This window comes from Glandiceps talaboti, chromosome 17 (assembly GCF_964340395.1).
Source record: "Glandiceps talaboti chromosome 17, keGlaTala1.1, whole genome shotgun sequence".
NCBI lineage: Eukaryota > Metazoa > Hemichordata > Enteropneusta > Spengelidae > Glandiceps > Glandiceps talaboti.
In genome coordinates, this window is record NC_135565.1 from 21,719,534 (window position 1) to 21,745,216 (window position 25,683).

Below are 25,683 nucleotides of genomic sequence, written 5' to 3' on the forward strand. Positions count from 1 at the left end.
GGGATTCGTATCTTTGGTGTCAAAGTCCTTATATTATAGAAGTTTGATTGATTTCTTTAAAGAAAAATGTTCAAATGTTTTCAAATTTTCCAAGTTCTTCAATTTCCAAATATGGTAATGGGTATTAATACTAATTATGCAAAAGATTAGGTGTACACACTTTCCAAATATGGTATGCAAAATAAGAATTCTCACTTTTCCAAACATGGTAACATCAGTTTATGCAAATTAGTACTCACTTTCCATATAAGGTCAAACCAAATTATGCAAACTGGGACTCCTCAGTTTCCAAATAAGGTCATACCAGTTTATGAAAACTTAATTCTCGGTACCTGAAATAGAACATTACTGCCTTGGCGCATCATATAAATAACGAACGTCCAATTTCTTGGTTGACACCATAACTTCCACTCCGAGTGCTTCACATGCATTACTATTGGCATGCTTGAGAATAAATTGAACTTCTTGTTCTATTTTGACCCTCTAGTATGAGCTATTGCTATTATTGGTACTGAGAATAAGTCAACCTTTTTGTTCTATTTTGACCCTCTAGCAATTGGTAAAATGCCATTGCAGGTACCGAGAATTTAATCTAAATTACATTTCATGTATGTTGGAATATTTTCTTGTAAAATGGCTGTGTTTGAAGCTTTTACCGTAAAAAATTTCATTACTTAACAACAATTTTGAAATTTTATAAAAATCATCTCTTACATTTGCTACATTTCTACAAATTCACGTTTTACAAACTTTTGACAGGAATAATGTTTGTATGAATGATTACAAAGTGGCACCATGTAAACTTACAACAGGATATGAATTTTTGTTGGCAAATCTGCCCTGGAACATGCATAATTTACAGTGGGATATTCCCTTGGAGAACACAAAGGCCTAACTCTCGTGTTTGCTTTTCTCGCCTAACTCCACTTCACAGAAGACTTGCCTAACTCCTCAACTCTGTACATGACATTAACTGCTCCATCTTTGATCTTCTTACAAATGTGTTAATAGTCATACTTCTCTTCTGCCTTCAATTGTGAATACAGACACAGAGCAAAGATGACACCAAATACCTGCATAAATAAAAACACATCAAAATTGTAAATAAGAAATGGAATATCTATTTTGGGAAACAAGCGTCTTCAGCACTTCAGCTTGTCTTACTGAAAATGACAAATTTGTGAACAGACAAGTGACACAGTTAAGAGGCCTATAACAAACTTTGCACTAATATACAATAAAAAAATAGCACCAATGGCGTTAGTTTTTAAAAATGTTTACCTACATACTGATCCATACTAGGTAGAGGTGTTCATTTGCTGAATGATTATCCAGTTGCCTATTCAACCACGTTGTTATCTTTGCAATATACATGATCATTTGGTTGTTGCTATGGGCATGATCATGTTGCTAGACATATTTGCATACAATTTTTGAATGCTAACAGCATTGTAACAAAACTGACAATACATGAGTGGACAGATTAGACATTACCCCAGCTACAAATAATCCCATGATCCTTTGTGTCTGAGCATGCTCAGTCTGTTTTATGAGTTACTTACCTGAATGCAAGCTATACCAATTCCAACTCCACCAAGAATCACCAGATGTTTTTGTAGATATTCCTCTAAACTAACAATACAACCCTGAAAAATCAACAACGATTTGTGTTTACGGTTGTTGATTGAAAACCAAACAAATTATAGGTAAATACTTCAGTTGTGTAAGGATGAGTAACTATAATCTTAATATGACTATCTCCTCATAAATATTGGTAATTTCCAACACATCTTTACTTCAAATAATTTCATCTTTCATGGATTCTATTATTATAACTTAACTATGTTTTTCACACACAACAAAGGCATTTACATGTACAGCATGGTTTGCATATCATTTACATATCATTTGCATATCATTTACATATCATTTTGCATATTATTTACATATCATTTGCATATTATTTACATATCATTTGCAAACATGTACAATAATGTTTTCGTATTACAGTGCAGTGTGTAAGTGTATGCACTGATGCACGCAATCTTCGATACAAATATACTACAACCATTCAGACTAACTTACCATTCTATAAATATTAGAGGCATGGTCTCTAACGGCACAAAATGCACTTTCTGTTTTACAACAGCTGTCTGGTGTACTTCTGTTACCTGCTAAGTTGGATACTTTCCAAACACTTGTATCCCAGTCATGGTACAAGTGTGCTCCACAACAGTTGAACTAAAATGTAAAAGATAAAAAAACTGGGATGTTAAAATTGATATTAATTGATGTCATTCAGCTTGATTTGGATTTTAAAGTAAAAGTCATGTCAGAATTATTTCTGTCTTTAGTACACTTGTTTTGTATTGTATTGCACTGTATTGTATTGTATTGTATTGCATTGTATTGTATTGCATTGTATTGTATTGTATTGTATTGTATTGTATTGTATTGTATTGTATTGTATTGTATTGTACTGTATTGTATTGTCACTAATGATAAAACATACACTTACAGATACTAAAGTTACAATAGTCACGGAAGGACATGACAAATAGTTGTAACAGAGCTAATGTAGTGATTACTGCTATCAACTTACATATGATTTTGGGTGATAAAAAAGCACTTTGTTAACTTACTCAACTTTGAATCTTGCAAAGAAACTCTACAGCCATTTTGGGGATTTTCCTGCAAAGATTGATGGGAAATCCCCACAATGCATCATAAATACCCTTATATTTGTCTTCAGTAAACATTTCCTGTAAATCTTGGTTGTACAGTATATCAATGTAACTTACACTTCTATGCATCTCATCCACAGCCATGGTGATTTCTTCTGCCCCATCTATCCCATAATATTCAGTCAGTGTTGCATTCAGGTTATTCTCCAGTTCAGTTTCAAGCTAAAAAATAGAGAACATTTTCAAGGACAAGTCTAGTTGACATAAAATACGGTGAATAAAGCAAATTGAGGATAGCAGTCACCAAGGTAACTAAAGTTGTGGTTTGGCTATGATATAGGTGATAGGGACATTTAGACATTACTTTGAAAAACAGCACACTTGCACAGACACAGACACAGACACAGACACAGACACAGACACAGACACAGACACAGACACAGACACGCAGACACATACATGCATGCACACATGCACACATACACTCACACACCCATACATGCACACACTCATACATACATACACAACCACACACACACACACACACACACAACACAACACAACACAACACAATCAAATGAGACAATACTGAATATTTCAAAAATTGGTTTGATTCTATGATTTAATTGTACTTACTTCTTTTCTGTAGACATATGCCAGAATTCCTACCACTAACTCCATGACCAGGATTATTAGTAACAAACTGGTATACTGTATACAGAGTAGAAATAATAGAATTTAGTTATTTATTCACAGAGAGACGGTACACTGAATGAGGTTGAAAGTAACCATTGGATCTTGTTTACATAAACAGACCAACCATTGGATCTTGTTTACATAAACAGACCAACCATTGGATCTTGTTTACATAAACAGACCAACCATTGGATCTTGTTTACATAAACAGACCAACCATTGGATCTTGTTTACATAAACAGACCAACCATTGGATCTTGTTTACATAAACAGACCAACCATTGGATCTTGTTTACATAAACAGACCAACCATTGGATCTTGTTTACATAAACAGACCAACCATTGGATCTTGTTTACATAAACAGACCAACCATTGGATCTTGTTTACATAAACAGACCAACCATTGGATCTTGTTTACATAAACAGACCAACCATCGGATCTTGTTTACATAAACAGACCAACCATCGGATCTTGTTTACATAAACAGACCAACCATCGGATCTTGTTTACATAAACAGACCAACCATTGGATCTTGTTTACATAAACAGACCAACCATTGGATCTTGTTTACATAAACAGACCAACCATCGGATCTCGGTTACATAAACAGACCAACCATTGGATCTTGTTTACATAAACAGACCAACCATTGGATCTTGTTTACATAAACAGACCAACCATTGGATCTTGTTTACATAAACAGACCAACCATTGGATCTTGTTTACATAAACAGACCAACCATTGGATCTTGTTTACATAAACAGACCAACCATTGGATCTTGTTTACATAAACAGACCAACCATTGGATCTTGTTTACATAAACAGACCAACCATTGGATCTTGTTTACATAAACAGACCAACCATCGGATCTTGGTTACATAAACAGACCAACCATTGGATCTTGTTTACATAAACAGACCAACCATGGGATCTTGGTTATATAAACCAACCAACCAACCATTGGATCTTGTTTACAAAAACAGACCAACCATTGGATCTTGTTTACATAAACAGACCAACCATTGGATCTTGTTTACATAAACAGACCAACCATTGGATCTTGTTTACATAAACAGACCAACCATTGGATCTTGTTTACATAAACAGACCAACCATTGGATCTTGTTTACATAAACAGACCAACCATTGGATCTTGTTTACATAAACAGACCAACCATTGGATCTTGTTTACATAAACAGACCAACCATTGGATCTTGTTTACATAAACAGACCAACCATTGGATCTTGTTTACATAAACAGACCAACCATCGGATCTTGTTTACATAAACAGACCAACCATTGGATCTTGTTTACATAAACAGACCAACCATCGGATCTTGGTTACATAAACAGACCAACCATTGGAACTTGTTTACATAAACAGACCAACCATTGGATCTTGTTTACATAAACAGACCAACCATTGGATCTTGTTTACATAAACAGACCAACCATTGGATCTTGTTTACATAAACAGACCAACCATTGGATCTTGTTTACATAAACAGACCAACCATTGGATCTTGTTTACATAAACAGACCAACCATTGGATCTTGTTTACATAAACAGACCAACCATTGGATCTTGTTTACATAAACAGACCAACCATTGGATCTTGTTTACATAAACAGACCAACCATTGGATCTTGTTTACATAAACAGACCAACCATTGGATCTTGTTTACATAAACAGACCAACCATTGGATCGTTCAGACTTCAAAGACTGCAGTGTGCCCTCTAACTAAATTTGACCCACAAAATTCAGTGTTCCCGGTGTGACTCACAAGTGTGTCCTGTTAGCCAATATAATGGTGACACATAGCAGCTTTTAGTGACATGCTAAAATATGGTGTCCCTCTATCCCTTTCTATGCGGTGACTCACAAGAAGTGCCAGTTTTTATCATTTTGACTCACAATATCCAACATTGATGTTACAAACTTGAGATACAGAAAGTTAATAATGTTCACAGTGTGTAATAACTGAAGTTGGTTTTACAGGGTAGGGTTGTCGGTGGCCGTGTGGCTAAACCACTCGCCTCTTAATTACCACTGCGATCAGGGTTCGAACCCCATTCAGGGTTCAATTAAATTTACCACGCTGTAAGTAAGAAGAGTGTCGTTCAGTTTGACTCTACCGAACAACGCAGGTTTTCCCCGGGTATTCCAGTTTCCTCCTGCATTAACACTGAACCCTGGATGAGGGATATATTGCGCTCACTGGACTTCTTGGGAGACAAGTGTTTATATGCTTAAAGAACTATCCAGTATAAATAAAGATTACTATTATTATCATTATTACACGTACATGTAGGTATTATGTCAGTTTTTTTAATGGTGATGTATTTAAATGATAAGGATGATCATGTGATATAAAACAGAGCATTGTCTTTTACTCACCAACACAAGGCAGAGTTTTTGTTCCTGTACAGCACCACAGCATCCAAGTGTACCCACAATCATAACACAGATACCAGTAACAAGAAGTAGATAAGTAGTGGCTTCAAATGTACTTGAACTTAGTATAGCAACATAATGACTTCGATCAATTAGTGTCCATATACCAATAGCCAACATTCCAGCACCAGCAAGCTATAAAAAACAAAAGATTGTATTTTAAACTATACTGCCACTAGAGGGCAGGCTTCAAATGTACTTGAACTTCGTATAGCAACGTAATGACTTCGATCAATTAGGAGTGTCCACATTCCAGTAGCCAGCACTAGCAAGCTATAAAAACAAAAGACTGCATTGTAAAATGTTACACCACTAGGTGGCAGGATTCTACTTCATATGACAAGGTTACTTCTATCAGAACAGCAGTGTCTATATACCAATATTAACCGACATTCCCTGACAGCAAGCCATAAACACAAATGAATTGTAAGCTGCCTAGTCAGTAGGTGTCAGGCTTCTTGCCAAATCTGAACATAATATGTTATTATACTTATTGAAACATGGGGATGCCGCGTTTTGGATGTTGACCTAAAAATCAATTTGATTGGATATATTTCACCTTACTATGTGTACTACTGTACAAATGTGTTTAACCACAGATGATTCAATACTGTGTAGTGTGTATATTATTATGATTAAGTCATTATATCTAACAAAACAATTAAAAAAAATGTACCATGTACACAGTTAGTACAGCTTTACGGATATTGGATATAAAAATAGAACCAGAAGCAGGTATATGTCTCTTTATGAAGTGATTTTATAGAAATGATGGCAATACAACTCAGTATCTATGAGATAATTTTATAGTCTGGATGTCCATATTTATCCAATCACCTCTAACCCCTCTAAAGTGAGATTTTTAGATTCATTGAAAGATAGCAGACATTGTTGTAAACCACAGCCTCATTTATGGCACCGTCTAAGACACACAACCCAGAGGTTTGTTATTTGCAGTGTCACGGAAGAAATAACAGCATTGGTTTGTGAGAATGAGAAGTATAGATGAATGGTTTCACCCTACTGTACCTCTGTAAACAATCTAGTGAATCTACAGTGTCCAATTCATCATTTCCTCTCAATGGGATACATTTTGGATCAGAGTCAAAAACAACACAAAAACCTTGAATTGTGGTTGATTAGTCAAACTGTATTTAACTACTATTACTAGAGGAGTGGGTATAACACACTATACTATGTGAGTCAGAGTATAACTGTTAAAATCACTCACGTGTAATGAACTAGAAATATAATAATTTTGTAATAATTGAGATTTTTAATTAAATACAAATATTGACAGTATACTGACTAGGAGATTGTCATATCCTTACAGATAAATTGTTATCTGAATATAAGTATCCCAAGCTTTCTAGGCTTTGGTTGGGTATTTATTATTATTTATTTATTATTTATTAGTTCCTCAAAGGATATATAGTTTACGACTCCCAATAGTCCAAGTGACACAACTACAACTTAGCAATGATTTAACAATCTGATGGCTGATGGGAAAAAAACTCTCGAACTATGGAGTATATAAGACAGCGGTGAGAATATCAAAATATGTTTAATGTCAATAGTAATTACACGTGCCTTGCACAGTATTGCACGATAACAACAGACCCAAATAATGGTTTTTAAGGTCTAGTAATATTTAGGAAACATCTTTCTATCCATAACAGAGCTATGAGGTAAATATAACTTACCCACAGAAGAAAATTGAATATAAAAAGAGTATACTTTAAACATGATATGCTACAACATTTCTCATCTTCTTTGTAACTATAGGAATCACGGTCAGCCATCTTGGATTCACAAATATCACCTTTTCACACCTGTAAAAAGAGTAACAAGAAAACTAATGTTACTCCTTCTTGTTTTTAGTTCTATGAGAAATTGTAAAATATGATTTTGCATTGAAAGGAATCTGGTCTTATTTTCGGCCAAAAAATCCAAACATAATTTTGCATCTTTCTAAAGATTACATTAGAACATTGCACTGCTCCTAAAGATTTGCAATATACCATCGTCACAAAACCATGGCGTCTGTTACGCCACCGTCTTTATTACAGCTCTGGTTTGTGAGAATGCAATATACTATATGAGGACATACATTCTAATTAAAGGGTTATTTATTATAGGTTTAATTTTTTTTTTACTTTTTAGATCAAGGTCATCATCTTCCAAGTCTTTTTTTTTTTTTACAACATTGCATGATCTCACCACTAGAGGGCAGTAAACATGGTAATTCTGAATTGCTGTACAGTGATCAATAGATACAGTAAGGAAAGAGAAATTAGGTCATGTACTTGTCACCATGACAACATCCAGTAAATCAGAGAATGTCTTCACTGGAATTTGGTTTGACTAATTATCAAAGGCATTAAAAACCATGGCGATGAATTCAAGGAGTTCCAATGATATTTATTACATCGTTACTGCATATATTCTTTGTAATTCAATACTATAGGCATGACCATAGCTAAAAACCTGTGAAATTAACAGTGATCAAATTCATTGATTTTAAAATGTCTTGTGACAAAAGTACATCAATTGATGAATGGATTGTCACATTTTCCCATTATACTTAGACTAGAGTGGCCATTACATGTACTACTACCTACATTACACACAACTACTTCAAATGTTCGATGTATAAATGTTATTTTTTTTCACCATTATCTGCTATCTCCATACTTATTTGATAATGGCAAGGTATCTGAATATCTGCTAATGTTTGTCATGATAATATTGACTGTTATTTTCAAAATGTATAAATGAGTATTTAGTGTTTGATATCAATACTATTTCTACACAATCACAACCCTGTCGACTGTATTAGTAAAGGACGTAAATATCTAGCACCATCCCCTTGTAAATATCTGGCAATGTTTGTCGTGACAATATTGACTGTAAATTTTAAAATAAAAGAAGTGTACTTTAGTTAAATAATACTGTACACCTGGAAATTTTCACTAAATATTTATTTTCACTTATTTCACTGGAAAACAAAATGTAAAATAAGTAGTGACTAAAATATTGCCTTCTTGAACATAGACACAACATACCAGTCTGGTAATTAGTAAAAATTAGTCTTTGAGAACTAGCTGAAGACTGAAAAATCACAACATTTTCTAGTGGGGAAAATATGTATGTTTACACTAACACATGCCAGCAAGGACGATATCACAATTTAGTGCCTGCACAAGGTTTTGGCATTCTTTACCAGGGTGATATCACAATTTAGTGCCTACACAAGGTTTGGCATTATTTACCAGGGTGATATCACAATTTAGTGCCTACACAAGGTTTGGCATTCTCTACCAGGGTGATATCACAATTTAGTGCCTACACAAGGTTTGGCATTATTTACCAGGGTGATATCACAATTTAGTGCCTACACAAGGTTTGGCATTCTTTACCAGGGCGATATCACAATTTAGTGCCTACAAAAGGTTTGGTATTCTTTACCAGGGCGATATCACAATTTAGTGCCTACACAAGGTTAGGCATTATTTACCAAAATTTTGATGAAGTCCAAGTTTATAAAGGACTTTTATTGAAAGTAAATATCTAGTCCATACTAGTTCCTGACGACTGTGTTCCAATTTACACCATGTTATCTTCAAACATTACTGTAATGGGTGAAGATAATATTGTGTAAATTGGAACACAGTCATCAGGAACTAGACTAGTAAATATCTGGCTATGTTTGTCATGATAATATTGTCTGTTACTTTTCAAAACATGTATGTAATGTTTGATATCGATATTATTTCTTCATTGGCATGCATTGTCTAAAGTACTGATATTTTAATTAAGACCCTTACCTAAAGTAAATATCTAGCAATATTCATGGTTTGGAATCGTCATAATATTGTCTCTTATTTTTCAAAATCAAGTATGAAGCACTTACTGTTTTCAATAAATGTATGCAATATACACTGAAAAAAGAAAATTAACAGGAATACTGCTAACATGCTATATAAAAAATTTGTTATTTTCAGTTTACTGTATCGACAGAGGATATTCACCTAGTATATCTGGCAATGAATCATGAAATCATTTAAATTCAACGGCTATAATTAAATTGGGGTTCAAGTATTAGTGTTTGTTAAATGTATTATTTTCTCGCTGTCACATATTACTATCTACTTCATTGATTGAAGACATTCACCTATATTATGGCAATTATGGTCTGCTATAATATTCAAATTCAGGTATAAGTATTTAACGTTTGCTAAACTTGTTATTTCATACATTTGTATATCCATACTGCATTGATAAGTGGACATTCACCGTAGTACAGATCTGGCAATGTTCTATTATAATATTCAAATTGAGGTGTATGTATTTAGCATTTACTAAATTTGTTATTTTCTCACTGTCACATACATTTCTCACTGTCTAAACAGAATTGATAAGTTAATATCTGACTACATCTGTAGACAATATTCATGAATCATGATAATATTGAAAGCTAGTTTTTAAAATGAAAATTATATTTACTGTTTGCTATAGATGTTATATTCTCATTGTTACGTACTGTGTATACTACATTGATAAAGGTTAACATTTGACTACATTGTGCATACAGGGTGTATATGGGAATGTTAATGAATTGCAATAATCTAGACTAGTACATTTCAAAATGAGTTCACAATGTATTTAATGTTTGCTATAGATGTTATATTCTCATTGTTACATACTGAATTAATAGAGGGAGGGCATTTGACTACATTGTGCATACAGTGTGTATATGGGAATATTTATGAATTGCAATAATCTAGACTTGTACACTTCAAAATGAGAACACAATGTATTTACTGTTTGCTAAAGATGTTATATTCTCATTGTTACATACTGAATTAATAGAGGGAGGGCATTTGACTACATTTTACATATTTATAAATTGCGATATATAATTAGTAAATTTCAAAATGTGTACACAATGTATTTACTGTTTGATATATAATACATGCAGATATTATTTTCCGCAATGTCATGTACTATCTAGTCTAAACTGTTGAAGACATTAGCCTAAGGTATCTGGCAATGTTAGGGATAATATTGACTGTAATATTTCAAAATGATATTACACATCAGATGCATATTAATGTTTTCTATTGATGTTATTTTACCATCTACTATCTACATACTTAAACCAATGAAGACCATTAGCCTATGGATATACATGTGGTGGGGGTGGGGTGGGGTGGGGTGGGTGGGGTATTTGACAACGTTTGACAGGGATAATATCAAGTGTTCTATTTCAAAATCAACAATTTACACTATAGCTGCCTTCTAACTGTCACTAAGTATCAATATCACACTACCAAAGGTGAATTACCTAGGGGGTATTTGCCAATATTAAGACTAATAAATTCTGACATCTATTTTTTTCAAATTAACATTTTTATAGCATGTAATATGAATCATATACTTTCCCCTATTTACTATATAGTTTAATACAATACAACTACAGAATGTGGAAAAGCTATAGTGTATTTATTCTGTGTCCACACTTGGCAAATTACCCAAATATTTTTTGAAGCCTCTTTCCCTTGTAGGTCCTCTGCTTTTACCAAAGTTTCTATATTATGGCCAAAAATAAAGAATTGTTTCTGATCATGACAGTTTGTCTAACAACATGAATTTTTTTTTGTATTTCTCAAACTGGTCACTCAATCTACTGTTTATGGCAGTTACTGTTCTTTTTATTTAGTACTTTACAGCAAGTGTGTATGTGGGGCAGAATATGTCATTTGCTAGTTAATGATTATCTTTACTGAAGCAACAATTAAAGTAGGCATGATTATTTTTGTGTTTTCTCCCAGATCTGCAGACTGCTGAACAAACACGTAAAAAAAAGATTGACGCGAGGGTATTTAAGTGATGCATGCGCTGACCAGAAACAATTCGTTATTTTTTGACCTAATATTAGTCCATGATATCCTGTAATGAACTCACTAACAATGAATATCACAGAACCCTGAAAAATGTTGTGTTAGTTGCTTAGCAACGGACACATGAAGAATATACTGCCACAGTTCTGCAACTTAGCTACTTTCTTTTATTTCACATAATGAATTTAAGTCAGACTTCTTCAAAAAGTCAGCAGAGGTGAGAAACAAGTCAAAGATTAAACTCATTTTTGTGCTCATAGATGGCAGATTTATTTAAAAAGCCATCATTGTTAGGAGTAATTTTCATTTTAACCTTTATGATAGATAGGCACTTCATAGAGTGTTTCCTGGCAACGTTCACTGCAATCAATTTTAAAAGACTGTTTTTGTCAATGTTGTCATCAGCTGTGATGGAATATTCAGGTAATTTACATCTACTGTCATCCACACAAGGTGAATACCAAACTACCTATGGAGTATTTGTGATCAAATGAAACTATTTTTTCACACTCAACACTTCTTGAAGCAAATACAGATATATTGTGACTATCTCCAACTATCAATGTTGAAGGCAAATGCCTAGGGTATTTTGTAATGTTCAATTCAATAACATCAATGCAATTTATTAAAATCACCAGTTGTCACTATTCCAACTCACCAACTAACAATACTAACAAAGGCCATTGCCTAGGGCATGTGCCAATGTACAATGTAATAATTAGGGAGACTTTAAAAAAACAAAACTCATCATTGTTGTCAGTAAATTAGAAATATAAATCACTATATATTCACTGTCGCCAACTATCACTTTTACACTAACAAAGGAAAATATGTGTGTGTGGGGGTGGTGGAGGTATCTGGCATTGTCATTTTCAACAACTGGAATAGGATATAGTTGATAGTTCATAAATATCTCTTCACACAGCTAATAATTTACTAATATAAGCTTCATTCATAAACCAGGTATTATCATATTCATATTTCATTTTTTTAAAATATTTCCACCATTTCACAATTATTTTAGATTCAATTAGATGTTATGGCAATTGTGAAGGTTTTGACTCAGATTTCGAACAAAGCAGAACCAATGACGCATTATATCATGACATTTTTAATATTTTATTATTTAAATTTTATTTAAAGAGGGTTAAAGATCATATAGATAACCTGGTTAGCTAAAATCTACTCTTCCCCAGGGTCCTCTAAAAGACAACAAAAACAGGACAAGTAAACACAGACCTATGTTGTCATGATGTAGAACGACCGGGGTATATATTCCATATTTTTTGTTTCAATTTCAATTTTTACACTTTTACCACATACATATAATCAGTTTTCAATTTAGAGAAGTCAAAACTCAAAATTGATTTTCTCATTTTTTAAATTTCAAAAGAATTTTATGCAGAAAAAAATGCAGATTTTATTACAATGTCATATAGAATGTTTGAGAGTCTGGAATTAATGGTAAGTACAGATAATTTAATTTCCTGTCTTTTATACATATCTACCTATATAAAGTATTAATGTAGCATGGCTTAAAGAGTCAGCTATGGCCAATATGTATTCTTTGTCTCTGTCTTTATATGTATATAGAAACATGTACCAAATAATGAATTACTAACAGCATAGATTGACTGAAGGATTATCTTTAAATGTGGTCAGTGTGTGTTCTTAGTATGCTAAGTCAATATCTATATATATCTCTATATGCATTATGAAAGCCTATATCCCACGTATCTAGTCTGTAGTCTATGCATTCATGTACATGTGTATATGTCTATATGTATCTCTATATGCATTATGCAAGCCTATATCTAGTCTATCTATATGCAATATGTACATGTACATGTATGTAATGATGTATATATGAATGTATGCATACGGATGATACCGTATACTATACTACAAGTTTATTTATATGTATGTAATACATGCAGTCAGCTTACATTTAGTTGGTCATAGACTGGCATCACATACATGTATATTATATTTCATAAAGGTTTAATTTCAAATGAAGGTAAATTCTTTACATCTTCACAGCTCATCACAAACCTACTGCACAGTACTACACACAGATACACAATGACTGACAGACAGACAGACAGACAGATGCACACACACACACACACATACATACATACACACACATACATACACACACATACATACACACACATACATACACAAACACACACATGCACACACACATACACACACATACATACACACACATACATACATACATACATACATACATACATACACACATACATTCACAAACACACACACACATACACACACACACACACACACACACACAAACAAACACACACACAAACAACACACATATACACACACACACACACATTGTACACTGTGACAGCACAATTGAAACTTTGTTTAACATTAACTGTATGCAGTCAAGTTAACAAATAGTCCAATGTCTATTTGTAAAAAAACTTAAAAGTAAATGATAAAATCTTAAAAGTCAAGTCTGCTTTGGTCAGCTTAATAGCCTACACTGACTGTGTAAATAGCTGTATGTAGGTATTAGACAGAAAATCAACAAACTATGTGTATGCTCATTTTAATGACATGAAACAAATGACAATATATGTATGTGATATTATATGTCATCATTCTATCATTGGACAGCATATTCACACACACACACACACACACACACACACACACACACACACACATACATACATACATACACACATATATACATACACAAACATACACACACATACATACACACACGTACATACATACACACATACATACACAAACATAAACACACATACACACACACACACACACACACACACATATACAGAACAGCAGAGCAGAACTATAATTTCATTTACCAAACTATGATATATCTGTCATCATTTTGTACCATAGCATTCAGAGCAGCTGATAATATTTGTCTATATCAAACATATAATTATAATTTATATTTTTACAAAAACTCAAAACCTCATCATATTTGGAATGCTAAAATAATATTAGACAACTCTAACCTATTTATTATCATCACAATAAATACCATACTTTGTCAATTTTTTAATTATAATTAACCAAAAATATTTTAAATATTTCAAAACTGCAAAAGTGATATAAATTAAACATTCACTTATTAACTTAAAAATTAATAACTTTATAACTTTTGAACGAATCCTTTCAGCAAAGGGGAGTGTTTTGATGTATTGGATTTGTCTTATATGATATATTCTCATTAAACAATTTTTTGACAAATATTTGCAATTTTTAGCTGTATGTTTCAGGAAAGTTGTTATATTTTGCCTGAATCTGAATGTCTAGTTAAATAATTTAATAATCGCAATAATTTGACATTTTATTTCTAGATTCTTAGTCATATACAATTTTAATATTTTATAATCTCCAAAAGACTAGTTCATATAATAACTAGGTGTCAAAATAATCTGAATAATATCTCAAAAATACACTAAACATTAATTTTTAATCATTCTGAAATGATAAAATTCAATATGATATTGATATTGCTAACTGTGCAAATATTTAAGATGACCACATCACACTATTCAAGCATATTAAGTCAATTTCCTGTGTTCACAGAATGAAGATAACACTGACAATGAATCATTGCATTTCAAGGAGAATTCCATTTCCTGCAAGGGTTTATCAAAACCTCTGGTGTGTGTATGTATGTATGTATGTATGTATGTATGTATGTATGTATGTATGTATGTATGTATGTATGTATGTATGTATGTATGTATGCATGCATGCATGCATGCATGCATGCATGCATGTATGTATGTATGTATGTATGTATGTATGTATGTATGTATGTATGTATGTGTGTATGTGTGTATGTATGTATGTGTGTATGTATGTATTGTATGTATGTATGTATGTATGTATGTATGTATGTATGTATGTATGTATGTATGTATGTATGTATGTATGGATGGATGGATGTATGTATGTATGTATGTATATGTGTTTGTGTGTGTGCGTGTATGTATATGTATATGTGTGTGTATGTGTGTGTGTGTATGTGCATGTATGTGTATGTATATCCGTGTATGTGTGCATGTATGTGTATCCGTGTATGTGTGCATGTATGTGTGTATGACTTGTATGTATGTGTATACCATGTATATGACATAATTTAATAATCATTTTTAAAACTAAATACCTCATATGATTATACATGTATCCACCTTTCCAACTCTGAATGTAAGTGGTGGCCCTACACCATCACTATGTGCACTAACTGGTATATATTATGAGTGTAGACACTTGTCAGCTACAGACACTGGTCATACATCATTATGCAATGTTATGAGTAACCATGGAGATCTTTTACAAATGTACAATATATCAAGATCTGATTGCACCTATATGTATCCTAGAGACTTGGCTATCTGGGCTTGATGATGTGGTTTGCCACAACAAGTATATTTACACACATACATGTACAAGTATGGTATGTTATACCAGACAAGCAGGTTTGTGGGCTAGACTAGATTACACCAGAAATAAGTGTAACATTACATAATAGTATTATTAATAGTACACAGTGTAGCATCAGACTGTGATGGGATGTAATTGGTGACAGGAAATCCCCTAGACCACAGCAGTGCAGTAGTAACATTGTGGTTTACTTTGTGGTCAGTGTCTCAATAGTGTGGTCAGTGGTGTACTTTGTGGCCTGGGTCTCAATAGTGTGGTATACCAGTGGTTTAATTAGGTTGTGGCCATGGTCTCAGTAGTGTGGCAGTTTAAGTCAATTAAGTTGTGATATAGATTACCAGTGTAGGTAATAAATCACTATGTGGTGAGATATTGTTTACATGTAGTAAATTACTGACTGCATGTAAAATACATGATTGTACACTATAGCAAGGAGAATGTCCAAAGTGGAGTGAGCTTCTTGAGACACTAAGTAAGACAAGTCTCTGGGTGTAGTAACACCAAGACAAGTCACCATGGGCAAGAGAATATGTCTTCAGACAGTAAACCAAGGCAAGTTTCTGGGTGTGGAGAGTTTCTTGAGATAGTCGATGTTTATTTGAGTACACCTACATAACCCTGGGGAGTTGTTAATGGTACAAAAATCTATGGGAAACACCAACAAAAATCTCTGGGTGTAGTGAGCTTCTTGAGATAGTAACACCATAGACAAGTCTCGAGTGGAGAGATTCTACAATACACAGGTATATAGTGAGAGTTTCTTTTGCACTGACTGTAACTTAAGTGTTAACACCCCCTCCTCTCCCCCTCCTCCCAAATAGTCTACTTGACAGGTACAGAATGTGTTTCTTTTCACTAAAACTTTGATTACAGGGTAGAAATCCTGTCTGCATGAAAACAAGCCTGTGTCAAGTAACTGTTTATTTTTCTTCCTCTCACTACAAATACAATAGTTCTATTTTACAGGTACAGAATGTTTTTTTTCTTTTTACCCTAACACCAAAGTAACAAATAACAAGTCATCCTTTTCACAGCCATACTGTGTTGTTATTGAAGTTTATAGTAGTCCTGCCTCTAGGGTGTCATTCTATGGACAATACATCAGACACAGACATTGCTGTAGGCATGTAGTGACATCACACGACAATGTAGCAGATACACTGACATGCAGTGCTATAGGCACTACACTACAATAATATTGACTTCTGTTAGAGAGCTGTACATATGGAAATCACAATATAACTATTGCAACTCAAGGCTAGAATCCTGCAGTGTATGAGGAATGTCTTCTTGCTTTTCCCCTACAATGCCTAGAGCATTTTGATTTATTTCTAGTTAGTTTTAATTAATATAGCTACCGTCTGAAAACAGCAGAAATTCTTGATGGGTTTTTATTTCTTCCAAATGTGAGATGGCAGAAATAGTATCACCATGTGATTAAAACCAAGAACCAACACATTGAGCACTGAACTGTATGATGTAAATAAACCATAATCAGTTATTGCTGCAGGGCCCCCTAGCATGGACCCCCTAGCATGGACCCTATATCTATCGTTGTTCATTTCTGATTACTACTGTACAATTGGCAAATGCAATGTACTATGATTCAAGAAGTGAGAGGGTCTAGCTGCATCACAAGCCTTATGGCATGTCAGTAGACGTCTACTAGTGCTCTCATTGAGTCTCAAAGCTAGCCAGGCAATATGTGCATTATCTAATTTTGGGTTTGAATATATCACTCAGATTGTTAATACAGTGAAATGCCAGGCATGGCAGGGGAAAATAGTTTACACACTCTTAGCAGATATCAAACCTGATTCAGTGACTTGAATAGTTCTTTCACATCATTTGTTGATTTTTAACTCAAGTCAATATGGTGTGATGTTTGTAAACATGTTTGAATATCAAACACCACCTGTAATTCCTATGCCAATTAAACATTACATCATGCTAAATAAGGTTTAATTATTTTGGCAACAAATCCAAAATGTTTTCATGTTTTGAGATACCAACGTAGTAGTTACTAAATACTGATAACCAGAGTTGACTGTAAAACATTATTGATGGTTTGGATAATTATGGAAGTGAACCCATGTGGGTTATACACTTCCATGGGATAATACTATCAATTATATACTCTGCAACATTGAATGGAATGTCTGGGTTTTGTTTTGTTTTGTTGTTGTTTTTTTCAATACCTTTTCAAACTTGATGTTATCACAATACATTAAGGAGAATAGTACAATTTGGAATAAGTTGTCCAAGTCAATTAAGATGGATTGTAAAATTTATTGATGGAGTTTAACCAGTATAGGAGAATTGTTAAATTGAAATCCTCAAGGTGTCAGAGAGATAACTTAGAAAAGGTGAGTTTTTTAACGGTTGTGTCACTTTGAATATTTACGACTCCTTACTGAATCTTGTAGAGAAAGTACAAAGGTAGTTTTGCAAAGACTTACAGAAAACAATAGTTTTAATGTCTAGTCTAATAAATCTATTGTTCTTTAAATCATGCTATTGTTTTACAATGTATTCACATTCTTTGTGTTAACTTAGTAATTCCTTTTAGTAAATGGAGATTAGTACAATGCTTGTCAAGTCAACACACTCCCATGTTCCTGTGAAATGTGTTAGCTTGTCATTCAATTAGTCAACACACTATGTTCATGTTCCTATGTTAGACCATGGATGTATTAGTACATGGTTAGACTGTTTAGTAGAGGTGTACAACACAAGTACAATGTATGCTGGGTTACACCATGGACCCTTTCGTGTTGGGTCTATGGTTAAACAATAAGCTACTGTGACATCTGATACCCATGTAATCACAACAAACTACGTGTCCACCTGGTTTGATTCAAAACTGACTTTATAAACTGATTCAGTTTTAAAAGTTCAAACCCAGTTTCCGTTCTTTAATACAAGAAAAGCCATCATTTGATTTGAATCAATTAATGGACTTTTGCTTTTGCGTCAGTTAAGAACTGATTGACTTTGAATTGGTTTGACTAAATTGGTTCAGATCGGTTTTATAGTGCATATGGAAATAGGAGAATTATCTGACTTTGATTCAATTTCAAACCAATTCAAAATTCCACACTTCTGTACAATACAATGTATCAGATGTTAATCAGCCTATAATCACGTTTCTCTTTCACAATGGGACAACTCATTTGGGTTTAACTTGATTATGACTGCATGAAGATAAGAAAATGTAATTATCAAAGATTTTTGAATTCAATACATGGCGAATGCTTAATTAATTTCAAATTCTCTTAATTTCAAATTGTTTAAAATGGCTCAATCAGTTTCAAATCAATATGTAATAGTAGTAGTACTGTAGTATGTAGTGCTATAATTTATAAATGTAAAGCCAGTATGTAGTAGTATGTAGTGAGCACAAAATAGTTCTTTCGTTGAGAATTTTAGTGCTATGAATTTACTGTAGCAAAAACTTTTCCATTTCTCTCAATTTTACATTTTTTAAAGAAATGTTTGTATTTACGAGTCAAAAACATCCATTAAAAGCCAAATTAATGTTGTTGGCTCAACCCCCCCCCCCCCCCCCCCCCCATAAAAGAATTTAGTTTTTTATGTGACATTGAACTATTGATCTCTCCCCTGAGAAATATGTATTATATGGTCAGGAATGTGTGTGCAAGGTTTGGCTACGTTCCTCATACAGAGTTCTCCCCAGTCACAATTATGTGCTGGCCAGTAAATCAATATTCATATTCATTAGAAATGGCTAGAAATGTTGCCTATTTTTTTTTTCAGGTTTTATATTTTATATGAAAAAGTCAATTTTATGTTGTTTTTTCATTCTTATTGACCCTCAACTACATACTAACACGGAGAAGTTTGGTGAAATTTACTGTATGCAATAAATTCAAAGCTTTGGTGAGGTATGACAGCCTGTTAACAGAGAAAGAGAAAGACAGTAAAATTAACATTGTCCTATAAACTGCAGTTTAACTTTATTGTCAGGTTTTTAAAAGGAAAAGACAAATTAACAGTTAGCCATAAATTTAATGCTTTGTGTCATTTTAAGTGAAAGTTGTGTCACACTCTTAAACCACAGTGGTAAAAGTTAATGGACAAAATCTGCTGAAACTGTGATAGTTTCACACACAAATTGTGTTATGTACTTGGCCTAACAAACTCCAAGGGAATGAATCTGGTGAAACTGCCATAATTTCACATACAGGATTTAAACCCCCTTACAACAACAACAACAACAACAACAACAACAACAACAATAACAACAACAACAGCAAAAGTAGTGAGCCCCTTGTGGGGACATCTAAGGTTATTTCAGGAATATTCACATTACATTTATATAAATCACTGATACTTTATATAAACACATGTTGTACATGAACACTGTCATTTATCAATATATATCATGACTTCCTGTGATTTCTAGTTTATATTTATACTTTTAAGTTGGGAAATAAAATATTCCAATTTTATCCACACCAGGAGCAAGTTTCTTTCTTGATCTTTCTATCCACTGTTACCCACCCTCTATCAGAGTACCACCCTCTACCTTAGACTATCAGAGTCAACCTGCTTTCTAGTGTGCCACACCCCTTTCCTTAAAAATATTTTAGCTGGAAATTCCTACACAGTTAAAGTGCCGTCCTGTATGCTTGTCTTCCAGAAACTGGAGAGCATCTCATATTCCCCATAAATCTTCCTGCACAGAATGCAACCAACCAACCAACAGACAAATAACACTATATGTACATATCTTACAAGTAATACAGATGACAGTCAGGCTATATTTAGCTCTGCAAGTAATTGATACTGTAGTTAAGTCACTAACACATAACTTAATACAAGGACAGACCAGCCTATATTTAGCTTCATAAGTATAAAATTGATAGTTAAATCACTAACACATGTCTTAGTACAGATGACAGTCAGGCTATATCTAGCTCTGCAAGTATAAAATTGATAGTTAAGTCACTAATAAATGTCTTAATACAAGGACAGACTGTCTATATTTAGCTCTGCAAGTATAAAATTGATAGCTACACTTTGACAAGAACGTAATCTGAGAATATACAATATTAGTTCAGCTATTAGACATGTCAGGAGATAACACATGAAATGAATTATAACTTGATATAGAACCAACAGATGTATACCTATATGACCTATGATCTCATTCTTGGTCAATACACAACCATTGAAGTTTGAAACATTTCAAGCACTGAGAAGTCATGATGTTGGTACATTTTCATATTTCTGTACAGGGCACCCAGGCTTAGTTAGTTATGTTTACAAAAAACAAACAAACAAACACACAAACAAACAAACAAACAAACACACAAACAAACAAACAAACAAACAAACAAACAAACAAACAAACCAAAACAAACAAACAATAAATAAATAAATAAATAAATAAATAAATAAATACTGACAAACATCAACATGATATGAAACCAGAAATCTATCAACTCTGACCCATGAGAATATTCTGATCCAATAAAACTGATAAAAGCATTCTTATTACATTCTTATTACATGTATGTTATTTTCTAAGGCCTAACAAAAAAAAATGTGTGGTTCCGATTACACTCAATTTTAGAATAGGTGGAGTAGGTAGATTTATTTTTTTGATAATTTTTTTTCATGTGTCTATTTCAGGTAGTTATGTGTTGTTTTCCATATGGTCTTTGCATTGTTGGTTTCTTCTCATCAGATATACAGCCATTACAGATTAGAAGAATAGTTTCATATTATCTTTTTTAATTTGATGTCAGTTTCCCCATCTACTATTTCTCGCAAGAATTCACAATTTTTGTGATTTTATCTCATTTTTTCTCGAATAGGTAAAAAAAAGTTTAGGGTCAGCAATGAAGAACTAGGTGGGGTCGGTTAACCCGGAACCAAACAATTTTCTCTCTTAGGTCTAACTTGTAACCAAAGTACAGCCACTTACCCAGTCTACTATACAATCTATCAAAACTGAAATACAAACCAAAACGGTGGCATCTACTGTCAAACAAAAGAGCTATTTAAAAAGTCTGTTAATGAGAACTAGTGAAATATTACTCCAATATTGTGATATACTGTAACTTTAGGTTATGGGATCTGAAGTGAATTCAATAAAAAGCTGACTTCTGCTTTTACTGTCAACAAATTGAATGTTTGTCTATAAGTATCAGTGATGTGTGTGGACTTTGTATCTCTCTAAATCCTAAATACAAGCCTTGGTTTACATAGTAAAGGAACCCTGGAAGTCTGTCAAGGACCTTGTCATCAATATTGTATATGTAGTTGTCCTTAGATGACCTCCACGTAGAGTTAAATTCTTATCTTGATAGCCTAGTTTGTCTTGAGTAGCTGAACCTCTTTCCTTGTTTAACAACGCAATGAATAAAAATGACCAATGATCTGTTGTCCTTTCCTACACCTGTGTAAGTACGTGACTTGAATATACATCTCAGCTCTGCAGGTATTTCACCTAAATTCCCACCATATGGTAGAAAGACATTAACATTTTCCCCTGTATATCAATTTGTCAGAGTCACAGACTAGACTAGTTCAGATCAAACTATTTCTGTGGTCCCTCACCAGGTATATCATCCAGTCCACCTTCCTTTTGAAATGTACATAAAAATGTTCTGTTTTGTATCTGGTGAATAAACAATTCAATTCAATTTAACAAGTTTTACAATACTTCCCATCAGCCAAACACACTGCACCTGTTTACTATCACTCCCTGTTCTGCCTCCACCCCATTTCCCCTCTTCAGTATCCCCCTCTCCCCTGCTTACCCCTTTCTACCCCTCTTCTGCCTCCTCCTCTAAGGGTTCTCATCAAGTAAAAGGGTGTTGCTATGGGTTACCATATATTTCTCCTTTGTCCCCTGTTTACCCCTCTCTACCCCTCTTCTGCCTTCTCCTGTAAGGGTTCTCCAAGTAAAAGGGTCCACAGAGAAATATGTCTAGCTAACAAAAATCCTTTACATTAAAAAAAATTATTCTGTTTTCTGTTGCTATGGGTTACCATATATTTCTCCTTTGTTACAAGAGCTGCAAGACAAGCACTGTACCTGTTTATTATTTTCTGCCTTTCTCTTTCAGCAGTCTCCACACGCAATAATGATTCAAGTAAAAGGGTTTAGCTTACAAACAGACATATTGACAACCGATGCATTTTACTCTGTTAGGTAAATTTCCTATCCAACCATCCATGACTTTAATCTAAGTGTGTCCCACAAACACAAATGTACTATCTTACACAAAGTTTGTACAGGAAGTAATCACACTTAAGGTTGCCATGGTAACTGCACACTTGCTCAGGTTATGTCAACTCCCAACCCTGTTACCAATTAAATAAGTATGTGAACTATAAAGACTTGTTTATATCAAACAGTAGTGATTTATGTCAGTAGATATCACAAACAGTGACTCTCAAGATGGCTCATCTGTGTACATTGTAGGTTACTATAGCAACATAGCCACTTAAACTTGTAAGACAATACACACAATCCATATTTAGTGAAAGCAAAAACTGAAGATTTTCTCCGCAAAAACCGAAACTTTCCTCAGCAAAAACAAGCTTTTCTCCACCCTGTGGATTTCTGCATCTGTTTGTGATGTTCTGGGTTGTCACATGACACATGACAAACTATTGTAACAAACACAGGAGTTAAAAATCAAGTCCAAGTGAATAAAAAAAAGGCCTCGCATGATTATATCATCACTTGTAAGGCATTTATATCATATGTGCACATCTTCACTAACAGCTTCAGTATGTTTGCTAAGGGCATCTTATCAGTATTTTTCAATATTACCCTATCATACTTGAAATTGTCCAAATAAGGAATATTACACATTCATGAGATAATATTTTTCAATATTACCCTTATCATACTTGTCCAAATATGGAATATTACTGTTCAAGGGATGACATTTTTTAACATTAGCCCTCTCACACTTTGTCCAAATAAGGAATATTACACATTCAAGGGAAATCATTTTTTAATATTAGCAATACACAATAACACACTATGTCCAAATAAGGAATATACCTTTATAATAGTCATTCAAAGCCTAAGGTAATATTTTTTAATACACGCCCTGGCACACTATGTTCACATATGGAATATAAGATTATTAAGAGTGATAATTTTCCATATCATCAGTCTTGGCGCAATGTGTCCATATAAGGAATATGATAATTGTAAGCAAGACATGTAAAATTCACATGTCCAACCTCTGTAAATATAACCAATATTTGAGACTGCAATATACTGACCATCACTTCTAATATTGATAAGTTCAATAAACTATATTGGACATCATTCTTTGTAAGTTCTGATTCACTACTATTACATTCAAACAACGAACATTAACTGTAAAGGTATGCCATACATAGTAGGGTTGCATGATACAACCCCAGGATACAACATACACTGACCATCATGGCTATCACTTCATTCAACTATACTGGTCATTATTCCCTGTAAATCTTTAACTTAGAATAACAGCAAACCCATACCTCTGTTAAAGATACACAATATTTGAAGAGCAGTACGATACAACTATGACACATCGACCATCATGGCAAGTATCATTTACCTGACTGCCAGCCATGTGTGAGCATATAACAATTTGCATTAAAAATATTTTGTATTTGTAAATGATACTGGTCATCATTACCTATAAAATTCTGATTGAAAACGAACTTTAGAATAACAGCAAACCCATATCTGTGTTAAAGGTACATCACACTAGAAGGGATACAACTGTGATACATTGACCATCACAGCATCACATTCATTTAACTATACTGGGCATCATTCCCTATAATATCAAGTTGTGATTCACTTCTTAGAATAACAGCAAGTATATCTCTGTAAAGGTACACTGTACTTGATAGCCAGTACTGACCATCAGTGCTACTGATGAGTTCAATGCACTATCGTAGTCAGGACATCGAATTCCTACATACTCAATTCACTACTACTATTAGAATTCAAACAGCATTTTAGTGATAAACAGCAAATCACCCACACACTGCTGATGTCGTCAGGGGCCTCTACTACAGTGTCAGACACAATTGGTGATTAATTTACAAATAATTCCATTATATGTTGTCTACACTCTTTGACAAATGATACATCTATACAATGTATGCCTAGAATAAGAAGCAGCATTGAATTCACATTTAATATAGCCTAATATTAAACTATTCTTTGAGGTTTTGATAAGGTTTTGAACTTGACAACAAATTACATGTATACTTGAATTGATGATACAGACACACTGTTGGATATCAAATATGTAACTGAACAATATAAGTATATATAAGCTTATGTAAAAATAGTTATTTTTAATCAAGAAAATTGATTATTTCTTTACTTCTACATTTGTACATCTAACATTAGCCTATTTTACTGCAGTGTTCTTTAATATCTTTATTACACTTATATAAATAAAAAA

At 33.4% G+C, this 25,683-nt stretch overlaps 1 protein-coding gene across 1 annotated transcript in view; it reads right to left on the minus strand.

The window, feature by feature from the left end:
• Positions 1 to 722: 722 nt before the first annotated feature.
• Positions 723 to 25,683, minus strand: part of LOC144448577 (CD151 antigen-like) — a 28,921-nt gene continuing 3,960 nt past the window's right edge. The window contains exons 2-8 of the mRNA XM_078138853.1: positions 7,550 to 7,678; positions 5,790 to 5,981; positions 3,321 to 3,395; positions 2,802 to 2,906; positions 2,086 to 2,241; positions 1,563 to 1,646; positions 723 to 1,073 (exon numbers count right to left, since the gene is read on the minus strand). Coding sequence (XP_077994979.1) covers positions 1,005 to 1,073; positions 1,563 to 1,646; positions 2,086 to 2,241; positions 2,802 to 2,906; positions 3,321 to 3,395; positions 5,790 to 5,981; positions 7,550 to 7,648 — 780 coding nt within the window. The 5' untranslated portion in view covers positions 7,649 to 7,678 and the 3' untranslated portion in view covers positions 723 to 1,004. The remainder of the gene's footprint in view (positions 1,074 to 1,562; positions 1,647 to 2,085; positions 2,242 to 2,801; positions 2,907 to 3,320; positions 3,396 to 5,789; positions 5,982 to 7,549; positions 7,679 to 25,683) is intronic.